The sequence below is a fragment of the Muscardinus avellanarius genome, assembly GCF_963383645.1.
Source record: "Muscardinus avellanarius genome assembly, chromosome: 15".
Taxonomy (NCBI): Eukaryota; Metazoa; Chordata; class Mammalia; order Rodentia; family Gliridae; genus Muscardinus; species Muscardinus avellanarius.
In genome coordinates, this window is record NC_137801.1 from 10954723 (window position 1) to 10967102 (window position 12380).

General features: G+C 39.5%; 1 protein-coding gene across 1 annotated transcript in view; it reads right to left on the reverse strand.

The window, feature by feature from the left end:
* NBAS (NBAS subunit of NRZ tethering complex) overlaps positions 1–12380 on the reverse strand; it is a gene marked incomplete at both ends in the record, with an annotated part of 312243 nt that overhangs the window by 170141 nt on the left and 129722 nt on the right. Inside the window, 4 exons of the mRNA XM_080711473.1 lie at positions 58–171; positions 2796–2908; positions 7979–8208; positions 12078–12180. Coding sequence (XP_080567599.1) covers positions 58–171; positions 2796–2908; positions 7979–8208; positions 12078–12180 — 560 coding nt within the window. The remainder of the gene's footprint in view (positions 1–57; positions 172–2795; positions 2909–7978; positions 8209–12077; positions 12181–12380) is intronic.

Sequence of the window (12380 nt, forward strand, 5' to 3'; positions counted from 1 at the left end):
AGATGATATCGAGGACACAGAAACCTCTTTTTGCATTTTAACATTCCAAAGACTTACCGGCAACCCGCAGCAACTCGGCAAGGCCCAGAAGCTTGGCAGACTGTTTGTAGCAAGTGGGGGACTGGGAAATACAATCCTTGATGAGGCTGATCCTACTGGAGCACAGTCTCACTATGAAAGAAAGACAGAGGAAAGACCTGTAACGGGGACATCACAGAAGGCTGCCATCCCCTTCCTAATGGCAGGCAACCGAACAGAGGAAAGCTCTTAGTCTCCCCGTCAATAAAAATTTAGTAAAATGCACATTTAAGAAAATCTCATTATTAGCTTTGAATAAATAACATACACTCTGGGTATCTTCTTCGCATTCAAGCCATCAGATTGTTCATCTGTCCGTGGGTTCTTCCACTGATAGAGTCTGAGCCCTAATGGCCCAGTTCCTTCCACAAAGCACCGCCTGTGAACATTACTACACTGAGCCCCAGACTTCAGCTCATGAGATCTGGGGAACATTCCAGACCCAAATCACAGCAAAAGGGAAGGATAGAAAGCTGCAGAGACAAAGACTGCCTTCTCTACCAATTTCCCCAAGCCCTGACGCAGTGCATGCGAAGATGGCACACTTTCATACCTTCACAAGGGCTATTTATCGTTCATGCCATGAACAATAAACCTCTGCCAGGAAGTTCTACCTCACCACAGGCCCAGGGGCAAAGAGAGCCAGCCTCCCAGGAACTGAAACCTCTGAAACCATGACCCCAACTCAGTCTTCCCCTCCTTGAGTTGATTTTCTCTAGTCCTTTGTGGCAGTGACAAAAAGCTGACCAGTGCACTACTGTCCAGTCCCTCCACCAAGACTTCACTCCCCAAGTCCACGTCCATGTTCCAGATATTCAGTTTTCTAATTCCACATCCCACGTAGCCCCCGTTTGAAGGTAGGAGCCCTCAAATTGCACACTGTTCCAATTCACTAGCTTTTCTCCCAAGCTCAAGCCCAATCCTCTCATGTAAGCTCCATATTAAGAAAACAAAACATGCCCGAGTCCAATCCAAGCTCTTCATACTATGAAGAAATGAACACGTAAAGAAAAGATCTCACTCATAGGTGTATTAGTCAGCATTTTCATAGCCATAGTCTAAAAGACCTAACCACACAACTTAGAGGAAGAGTTACTTGCTCACAGATGTCACTGGAGAATGTTGGGGCTCAGTCTACCTGAGGCCCAGGAGCACAAATCTCTGAGCACGGCAGCAGAAAGGGAGAGGGGGGGACACATGGGCTGCACTCCTCACATCATGGAGGCCGGAAGCAAGGGAGAGCTCAGGAGGGGAGGGGGAGCCATATGCAATCCTCAAGGGTGCGGCCCAGGGACCCACCTCCTCCAGTGACACCCTACTGGCCTGGGTTACCACCCAGGTAAAGCCATTACAATGGAACCCATGAATGTGATCCACTGTGATCCACAGTAATGGATTTATCTTCTATTGAGATTACAACCAAGCCCCACTTCCAACATTGCCACTGGGTTTCCATGAGGGCTGGGGGATACCTTAAATCTAAACCATTATATAGTATAGCAAATATGTTCAGGAATAAGTAACACTTATTTAGAGCCAGATGCCAACCTTTAAGAAGGCACTCGCTGGGCTCGGCAGCGCATGCCTGTATTCCCAGTACTTGGGAGACTGAGACAGGAGGATCGCAGGTTTAAGGGCAGTGCACAGTACTTAGGAAGATCCTATTTAAAAGTAAAAAAATAAATAAATAAACAAAAGGGCCTAAGATACAGCTCTTAGAACACCCCTGGGTTTAATCTCCAGTACAAAAAAAAAAAAAAAAACAGGCCCTCCCCCAGTAACTCTGACAGTTCTAACAGAGCTGATGTGGCGTGGACAGACTGTGGCCCAGGGGCTGCTGTGGTGCCTGATGTATATTAAGCCTACAAAGCAGAACCTTACAAGCAGGCGTCATTACTACCCTCGAGGGGGGAATCTGAGGTACTGAAAAGCTTAGGTACTTTGGCAAACTACTATATCACAGAAAAAGTGATAGGACCTGAATTCAATTCTACTCCCTAAACACTGTCCACAACTTTATCTCTGTCTAGTTCTAAATCTATAGCTAGTTCCTAATATCCTGATCTCTTAAAATTTCTTCTAGAATAGGCGGGAGGGAACACAAGGCTTAGAGAGAGAAAATGATGAGGTGTTTTTTTTTTTTAGCATGAACTATTTTATGTTTTTATTATATTAATTTTGAATTTACAAGAAGGTTGCAAGTATGATACAAAGAACTCTACACAGTATGCCAGAATTAATCAATTATTATTTGTTCCATCCACCCACATACGCATGCCAATCATACACACCCTCTATACACACAAATACATGTTCATGCACAGACATACATGTACACATACATATACACGTCTATCTTTGAACCATTTGAGCAAATTGCAAACATCATGTGCTTTTATCTCTGAATACTTCTGTATAAATATATAAAAGTTCAGGTTCTTCTAAGATGGATATTTGTATATCTGCCAGCACAATAATCTCGTTGTGGACCTTACCACAAAACAAAAGACAAATGTGGATGCAGTTACTTCACAAACACTGATTCAGTCAGTGCCTACGCTTCAGTAGATTCTGTCAAAATGAGGAGGTAGGCTGGACTCTATTGCTTATGGATCAAACGATTAAAGTTACACGTAAGTTTCAAAAACTAAAAAGGAACACTAGGACAGTAGCACAAAGTATGTTACCAGCAATGCAACAGTAAATAGAAAATTCACCTTGCAAAGGCAAGATCTTTACCCCAAATTCTTCGAGACAGCCAAGGGCCTGGATAAGGTCTAGCTCCTCCTGAATGGCAGCGGGCCTGTCTGTGATCAGCTGCAAGCAGCATCTATGAGAAAGTCAATACATTTTTAAAAAGAAGTAGCAATGTATTTCCAGTCAGATTACTTTTCTATATTCAACAAAGGAAGATCCAGCACATAGTTATCAAAAATCTACTACATAGCAGATACTCCTTCTGCTCAGTTTACTTTGGTATCTTAATCCTCATCGCAAGCCTGTGAGGTAGGCCAATAGCACATCTGCTTCTTAAGCCGAAACCGAAGCTCAGAGAGAACTGAAGTAACTGGACCGTGGTCACCCGGACTGTGCATGATGGCACCGTGTGGGGAGCATGGAAGTCCGTTCAGTGCTGTTTTTACCAGTAAATACAAACCTAATGCCTACATTCTAAAATTATATATATGATTTTAAAGACAGAATTCTAAAACTTTCAGTTTCCGTTTCCATCCTAGGAAAAACAGGGCTTTATTTCAGTCTCTGTAGTTTCCCAAAAGAAACAAGAAATGACAACTGTGCACGGAACATTTTTCAATTTAAAAAAAAAGGAGGAATCAGTTGATAATGGAGTACTGGCAGATACTATAGGAGATGCAATTTGCTAATCCAGGAATATGTGATATCTGGTGTGTGTGTGTGTGTGTGTGTGTGTTTTGAGATGAGGTCTCCTGTGATACCTAGAGAGAGAGAGAGAGAGAGAGAGAGAGAGAGAATGAACACACGAGAACATGCATGTGTGTGCTTTGAGATGAGGTCTCCTGTATTGCCCAAGCTGGTCTTGAACCCCTGGGCTCAAGGCATTCGCCTCCTCAGCCTCTGGAGTAGGTGGGATATAGTCAAATGCCACTGCATCTAGCTCTATGAAATATTGTAAAGTTGGATTTTAAAGTTCAAAAAAAAGCAAATTTAATAAAAATTGTATTTAATGAATAAGCTTATCTCTGAAATATAGGAGTACAGGAACACAGAAAGATAGATTGAGCTTGGGCCACAGAGGGCCAGTGAATGCTGAAACCTGGACACAAGAAGCCATTACCAGGTGTGGGTGCGGCGGCCGTGTGATGACTGACAGGCCCAAACGTGGCCAATTCTTGCCAAGTTGTGCTGTTGAGGCCGGCTCAGCGCTCACAGATGTGGTGGGCTCACGCGTAGCAGCTCTACTGCCTCGTTAGAGCTTCCATCACAATTTTAAATGCAAGTACCTCTGAACCCACAAATCCCAGACGTGCACATCTATACTACAGATAGGTGCACGCATGCAAAGACACAATATAATGGATGTTCACTATCAGACTGCTCTGTGTGTGTGTGGTCGTGGGAATGGAACCCAGGGGAATTCTACCTCCAAGCTACACTCCCAGCCCTATTTAGTTATTTATTCTTTATTTTGAAACAGGGTCTCAATGAGTTGCAAAGAGCCTCAAATAAGTAGCTGAGGCTGGCCGCAAACCATGATCCTCCTGTCTCTGGCCTCTGAAATGCTGGGATTACAAGTGCGCACGATCATGCCCAGCTCTCAGATTGCAGAAAATACACCAAATTGGGAGCTAAATAAATTCATTAAAAGTCAAAATATGATAATCCTGTAACTATCAGAAAATTAGGTACTCATATGAAAAGTCATTCAACATCAAACATAAGTGAAGAAAACCAGGCATACAAGGTATGTATAAATAGTAAGAACTTACTTGTTATTTAAGAAGAAGGTAAGAGTTAATAAAATGTTTTGGAGAGATATGCAAGAAACTGATTTTTTTTTAAATAAAAAAACAGCTGATGAATAAAGTTATGGAAAATTGAGCCAGGTGCAACAGCAAATGCCTGGAATTCCACTATTTTAGGAGGAATTCTACTGAAATTCCAGTATAAGTAGGAGGCTAAGACAGGAGTATGGAAGGTTGGAGGCCAGCATGGGGTAACTTAGATCTTGTTTTAAAACTAAAAATCAAAAGGGCTAGGGCAGTAGCTCAGAGGTACAATGCCACTGGAGTCCAATCCTTAGTAAGAAAGAAAGAAAGAAAGAAAGAAAGAAAGAAAGAAAGAAAGAAAGAAAGAAAGAAAGAAAGAAAGAAAGGAAGAAAGAGGAGGGAGGGAAGGGGAAGAAGGGGGGAGGGAGGAAAATGAGAGAAGTTCGTTGTAATTGCATACATTTTTTGTATTGTCTGGATATTTATTGTTTTCTCAATTAGAAAAAAGCCAGGTATTTAATCAGTTAGAATGTATGGGCTATTTTGTATATATCCAATACAACTGTAAGCACGCAGATACTTTGGGGCTCATGGGCCAGAGTCAGTCAATTCAATGCCACATTATACGCACACAGCGTCCTTGTAAAATTCAAGTGTAACCTGAGGGAGAGAAATGGGCTCAATGAAGGTGAAATAAAGGAAGGACAGCTTTTAAGAGGATCTCTGAGAAACACCTGCCAGAAATATCTAGGTCAAACAATTCCCAGTTTCAAAGCTATTCTTTTGATATTTTCATCGTTTGAGATAAAAATAGGATCCAGAAAAGAAGATTTACTAACTACTTTAAACAACTTTGTCAAGTTCAATAACAAGGTTTAAGAAAACATGATTCTTCCTGTGATAAACTATCACCGGGAAAAAAGGGTACATTGAAACTTTTGCTAGAGTTAAAACGATTATTAATCATTTAGAGGAAAATGGGTCCACATGGCTACCATCCTTGTTATATTACAATAAATTCCAAATGAGCCTAAATTGTAAATGCAAAAAAATAAAACCACCAATGTATTTAAAAAAACATAGAAAGCTAGTTTAACAGTCTTGGATACTAGTCTTTCAAAGCATGACACAAAAAACAGAATAAGAGAAAAAAGCAACAATCAGTATTTTTTTAAACCTGAACATTTATTATATGATTTAAACAAATAATGAGTATATTAATAGAAAAGCAAATGAAGGACTTTAACAATAGCAGCAATATGTGAAACTACACTTCCTCAGCTTTCTGAGTCATCTGACACATCACCAGCTTGTTGGTGCTAACAGTACAGAGAACATGCAGAATCGAAAGTCTATAAAAATTGTTGGCATTCTGGCAATATTTACAAATAATTCTTTTTAAATTCTGAAGAGCAGCTGGAAAGATAAGTCAAATACAATAAAAACTGGGCAACAAAGTTAAAACATCTGAGATAGGCAAAGGGTGAAAAAACAAACCAATCGACCCTAAAAGCCAACAGTAAAAAGATGAACACCCAGAAGAAAAGGCTAGAAATGAATTTTAAAACCAAAAGTGTGAATGAAGGTGTCCAGCTGGCACAGATGAGAAAGACTTAGCGGTTTAGAGAAGGGGCACTTCAATGCTCTATCCTACTAAGAGGAAATAAATCGGTACCATTTGGCAACATACGCAAAGTATTTATGTGTTTGCCCTTTGATTTCGCAATCCCACTCGGCCTCATCCACGCAAGAGCCATAGTTCTAACCATATTACAGACTCTGTTAAAATCACAAAATCCTTATCAAGTAATTCCATTTTACAGCTAAAGGCCCAAGGTCACACCGCTGTTAGCTGGCCAAGACTAGAGTTGCCCACAGACACCTGGTGCTAGAAATGACTTTAACCTTTATGCTCTGCTGCTTCTCAGACAGTGAAAAGAGGGGAACTTGAAGCAATTAAATGCAGTCCAAAAGAGGGCCCAGCAAATCTAGTACAACCATCTGACACAATGATGTAAAGCACAAGAAAATGTTGTGGATAATATAATAGCATAATAAACCACTGAAGTGTTATAAAAAGGAAATGTAGCATCTCAGTTTTATAAGGTTGTATACAAGCAGAGATGCAAAATAAATGGTGCCCACATGGTTATTCTTGAAACAGCTCTTTATATTATCCGAAAATAAAAATATGGATAATACACTCAAAATGTAAAAGCCCTTACAGTTTATTAACTAGGAAGATTGAGAAGACAGGATACAATTGGAATGCGGTGTTGGAAAATGAGACAATACAAACCAGCAAAGGAGTAATTTGCCAAAGATCAGTCACCTTATACTAAAGAGGTCCCCAGCCTTCTCCAGTTTGTTTGAGCAAGAAACAAAAATTTGGAGATTATATAAAAAGCTCCAGTCCTTAGAAAAATTGCCAAGTGCCCTGGAGACGGACAGTAAATTATAAGTGCTTTTCTAGAGAGGAATAAGGATCTGCTCAGCCCCGAGACAGAAAAGTAGAACAGGGTCCAGAAAGGAGATGTTGTATAAAGAGAAACCAAACAGATTCAGGCATTCGAGGTATAATTTGAAAGACAAATACATTTGAGAGGGATAAGAGACTATAACAGAGTTGGAAAATAGACAATGATAAGAACACCAGGAAAGAGTTTCAGATGGCAGGAGAGAGGGGGCAAAATACAACCGAGCTAATTTTAGCGCCTGCAATGTTGAAGAAGGTTATTTGTTTTGATTACATGGGTTGAGTACATCCCTCAAAGGTTCTTGTATTAGCAGCTTGCTCTGCAGCATGGTGGTGGTGGTGAGAAGTAGGGGACCTGTAAGAGACAGGGCCTAGCCATCTTTTACTAGGGCTCTTAATTTTATAAGGATTAATCTTATAAGAACTAACTTGGAGTCATGAATAAATTCTTTCAGAAAAAATCAGTACGATTCTAAATAACGATGACAATTCAGACCCCAAGCATGCTGCCTCTCCCTATGAAATAAGAGAAGTAGACTAAGATAATAGGCCAAGAAAGAAACAGAATCTATAGTCTAGGTATTTCTACCTGCAAGGAGCGTTTGAGCTTTATCATGTGATCAGGTCCCTTCTCTCTCCACAAAGCAGATGCTGTGTGAAGGAGTCAGACACTACCTACAAAGGCTGAAATATTTCAGAACTTGAATTTACAGGCCATCACATGAACCCCTTCCAAAAAAAGAGAAACACAGTTTACAGATAATCAGCAAAAAATGACTTCGCCTAAAGCATGCTGGAGAAAAATGGCTATTCATAATTCATTAATCTTCTTTCTATAGTCAAGTAATAAACAATGATGCCCCCCAGGGTGTAGCCGATCTGTACTATTGATAATGTAAGCAAGAGTAGAGCTTGTGCATCCTGACGTGGCCCTCCCTCTCCTGGGAGAACATACCTGGCCAGATCCATGCAGCTGTCGCTGAGGCTGGTGGAAGAGTTGAAGTACTCTCTGCTGGCAGCCAGAACCAAGTCGATACTTCTTTCGTAACTGACCCTGTACTGGGGTTTTCCTTTCTGGGCCACACTAGTGGGAGGATTCACTGAGCGAGCACTGCAGTGCATCATCTGCCCAGCCAGGTGGATAATTTCAAGGCGACTAGAGCAGAGAAGGCTTTCTGTAAATATCTGGGAAAAAGAAGAGACTGGAATTTGTGAAAGAGGGACGACTTGTTCTCAATAAGAAGCAGGCTCTGAAATTCAAATAAAATGAATAAAAAATGCATTCATCCTAGAGCTGACAGTTGTAGAACAGTGCAAATATTCTAAATAGCAATAAATTTTATGCTTTTAGTGGCTAATTTTATATTTGTATGAATCTCCTCTCAATTAGAAAATTCATCTTTGAGGTAGATGAAAGAATAATGTCACCGGATAAACCAAAATAAAGCAAAATCATTTCAAGGTGGTATAAGTATTTAAACTGTATTCATTAAAAAGACAACCTATTAAATATGCCACCAGATCTTCAACTAGGGCCAATACTGTTGAAACTGTACCTTCATTTTTTTAAAAAAAACTTTAATTATGATGCATATAATTTATAATTGCTTAGAGCATCTGAATTTAGTCTCACAAACTAAATAGTCAAACTACGAAGGTTATATACTTAAATCTAACCATTAGTATTATACTATGTTATATAACAGATTTTTTCAATGGATATATTAAAAGTTATTTCAATAAAGCAAGAGATACTGATGGAAAGTATTAATTCAAATACTTAATTCTAGTAGGCAACTAATAGCATTAGTTAACATAAAATAAGTTCTTTAGTTGAGATTACTTATATATTTACTAGAGAAAAGCATTAACAATGTGATCCTCTTAAGCCTACATAATAATGTGATATATAAAAATAGCAAAGAACCTCCAAAATGCTCTCCCCTATCACTTCACAGCTGAACAAGGATAAAGAAGAAACAGAAAAGATTAAAGAAAAGTCAAATTTCACAAAGAAGAGTTTCCTTAGAATTAAGACTATCCATAATTTTCATAGAATTTCCTTATTTTCACTTCCTTTGGGTTTTTTGTGGGGATTTTTTTGTTTTTTGTTTTTTTGTTTTTGCAGGTCTGGGGAGCTATACCCCCAGCCCTATTTTTTATTCTTTATTTTGAAACAGGGTCTTACTGAGTTGCAAAGGGCCTCACTAAGTAGTAGCTCAGGATGTCCACGAACTGCGATCCTCCTGCCTCAGCCTCCCGAATGCTGGGATTACAAGCGTGCGCCACCACACCCGGCTTTCCTTTGGGTTTTTTATTATTTATTTTTTTATTTTTATGTGGATCATATTGAAAAATGGCATACATTCAGACTGCGCTTGGTGCCCTCTCCCACCCTACCCCCATTTCACTTCCTTTTGAGGAGGCATTTTTAGATAGGCCTTCACTGAGATATCTAATAACAAAATGACACTAATACCTAAGAAGGATCTTCTCTAAGATATTGTGACAGAAAGCAAGGGAAAGCCTATCCCAAATGACTGAAATCTAACAGTCTCTATATCTCCTCCACTTTTTCAGGTAAGCCATAAAGAGCTGAGGCCAACATTGAAAAATGCAATTTACTTATCCTAAAACTTAAAAGGTCTTGCTAAAATAAACAGCATGGATTTCTGTTCTACAAGTTGTCTTTATCCAACATTTTCAAAGTTATGCCACCAAAGCTTTCAATTTTCCAAGGACAGCAAAACCTAATAGCAAAAAGTCAGTAAGATAATAAGCGTGGTTCTAAAGTTGGTCAAATCTCTATTTCCATCTTCTAGAACCATTTTAAAACGGTTATAAACACTTCCAAATGCTTTCTCAAGGGAGAAAGATTTATGGAGAGACATCATTAAAATGTCAAGCCTAACAGAGGTACTAAAATATTTTAAGTGTATTTTATCAAGTTGTTACAAGAGATTACTGCACACAGGGGCTAGTTCAAGTGTAATATATACTTATTGCCAATTTTTCATTTGGAATCAGAATCAGAGAAATGAAAAAATATCAAAGTAATGTAACTCCAATGTAATAACACCTTCAGACATACTAATGACAGGTAGGTTTTAGACACCGGGTATATATATGTTATTTTCTCCTGAAACTGATTTCAAATTTTGCTCTATATGCAAAGAAGGGAAGTTACTGGCAACTGTGTGTGGCCTGATACTATAATCATCAATAAGAACATTACAGTCACTCAGACATCTAAAACCTGAAATTTGAATATAAAATCATTCACTTCTCAGTGGTTTGTTAAAATTACCCTGAATTTAAAAAACTTCACAAAACAGAGACCCATTCTTCATCTCTCATTCCAGCATGGGCTGTACTTCGTAATGACAGAGCAAAGCAACACAAGAAATTCCCTATATCGTTTTATGCTTGGCTTTATTTATTTATTTATTTTTGGCAGTACTCAGATTGAACCCAGGAACATTACACCTCAGAGCTACACTCCCAGCCCTGTTCTTTTTTATAGTTTATTTTGAAACAGGTTCCCACTAAGTTGTGGAGGGCCTCACAAAGCAGTTGAGACTGGCTGAAAACCTGCGATCCTCCTGTCTCAGCCTCCCAACTATTGGGATAATAAGTGTGCACCACCACGCCTGGCTCATGACTGGCTTTCTTAACAAAAAAAAAAAAAAAAAATCAAATGAGAAACCTCTTTTATACTGCATCCCATTAAAAATGAGCTACTTGAGGCCGGGCGTGGTGGCGCACGCTTGTAATCCCCGTGCTTGGGAGGCAGAGACAGGAGGATCGCGCAGGTTTGAAGCCAGCCGCACGGGCTGGCTTAGGAGACCCTGTTTCCAAATAAAAATGTAAAAACAGGTCTGGGAGTGTAGCCCAGAGGTAGAAGGGCTTCCAGGAACCCCAGTACCACCAAAAAAAAAAAAAGAGCTACTTGAATCATTTTCCCATAGAAACCATGAGAAATTTATTGGTAATATACATACTGTCCAAAATAACAAGTCCTCCGGGTATTAATCCCAGTGAAGCAACAACCATTTCTTAAGCATCTCATATATTCCACACATAATATACATAAAGGATATGAGAATGGACATGATGAAATAATCCCTATCATCTCATGACCAAATTAAAGGAAAATATAAGTAGACAACTGCATTTTAAAAAAATGCTACAGTAGAGGCAACTTTTATAAAAAGGAGAAGGAAGGTGTCCTATGGGACATAATGAGTAAGCTGAGTCCTGAAAACCTGTCAAGATTTTTCAAGTAAGAAAGAGCTACATATTCCAGGCAAAGGGATTGATGCACACAAAGTCACAGAAACAAGAGACAGCCTGGTGGGTGGGGAGGTTCACATCAGACTTGCCGGAGCTCCCGGAGCATCACATATGTGGTGGGGAGTGACCACGTGGGGTGGACAGGGAGCGCGCAATCTGCCGTGGCTTCCAAGTCATAGAAACAAATGCAAGTGGTTTTTAATTATTCACATGGAACAAGCAACAAATTTTAAGAAGGAGGTCTTCCTAAAACTTTATTTTAGAATATCCTGGATGAATGTAAATGAGAAAGGAATGTAGGCATATGGGAACAAATACAAAGATTGCTGTAATTTAGCAAGGACAAAAGAAGATAGACCTGCCAGACTTTTCTCCGGCATGCTGATTACTTTTGTTTGGTTGGGGACTTTGTTTTGGTGCTGGGGTCTGAAGCCAAGTCTAAGCGTAGAGTCAGCCACTGAGCTACACCCTAGCCATTAAATGAGTTTTAGTAACCACCAAAACTATCTGAGAAAAGTCACATCTGACTTAGAGATTTTCTAGCTGAAGACTGATGCACTAAATAGATGATGTTGCAATACATAAAGTTAAGAAAATAGAAGATAGGTATGAAAGTATTCGACTACAAATCACTGGTCAGGTATCAGTTACCATCCAATAGTATGACTCACAGTGTAGCTATGGCCATCTCCGTTATGACCAATGAAGTGTAACGATCAGTATTTCTAAATTCAAAGCAAATAGCTCATAGCTGTGGTTACCTCGTAGCAAGCATTGGAATCCAGACACGTGTACACATTCTGCTGCATAGTTAACATGTCCTGAAGCAACATCCTCCAATGAGACTCACTGACAGGAGGCTGCCTGGGGGGAGGAAGGAGGGAGGGAGGAAAAAAATTCATAATTTCTCTATGACTGGCAAAAAAAGAAAAAAAAATCCTGGCACTACCAATCTATAGCCACATGAGTTTCCACATCAATAGAAATATCTTACTTAAATTTTGAGGAAAAAAAATCATGGATTAAAGAAGAAGGAAGAGTTGGGCAGCAAGTATTAATGCTAA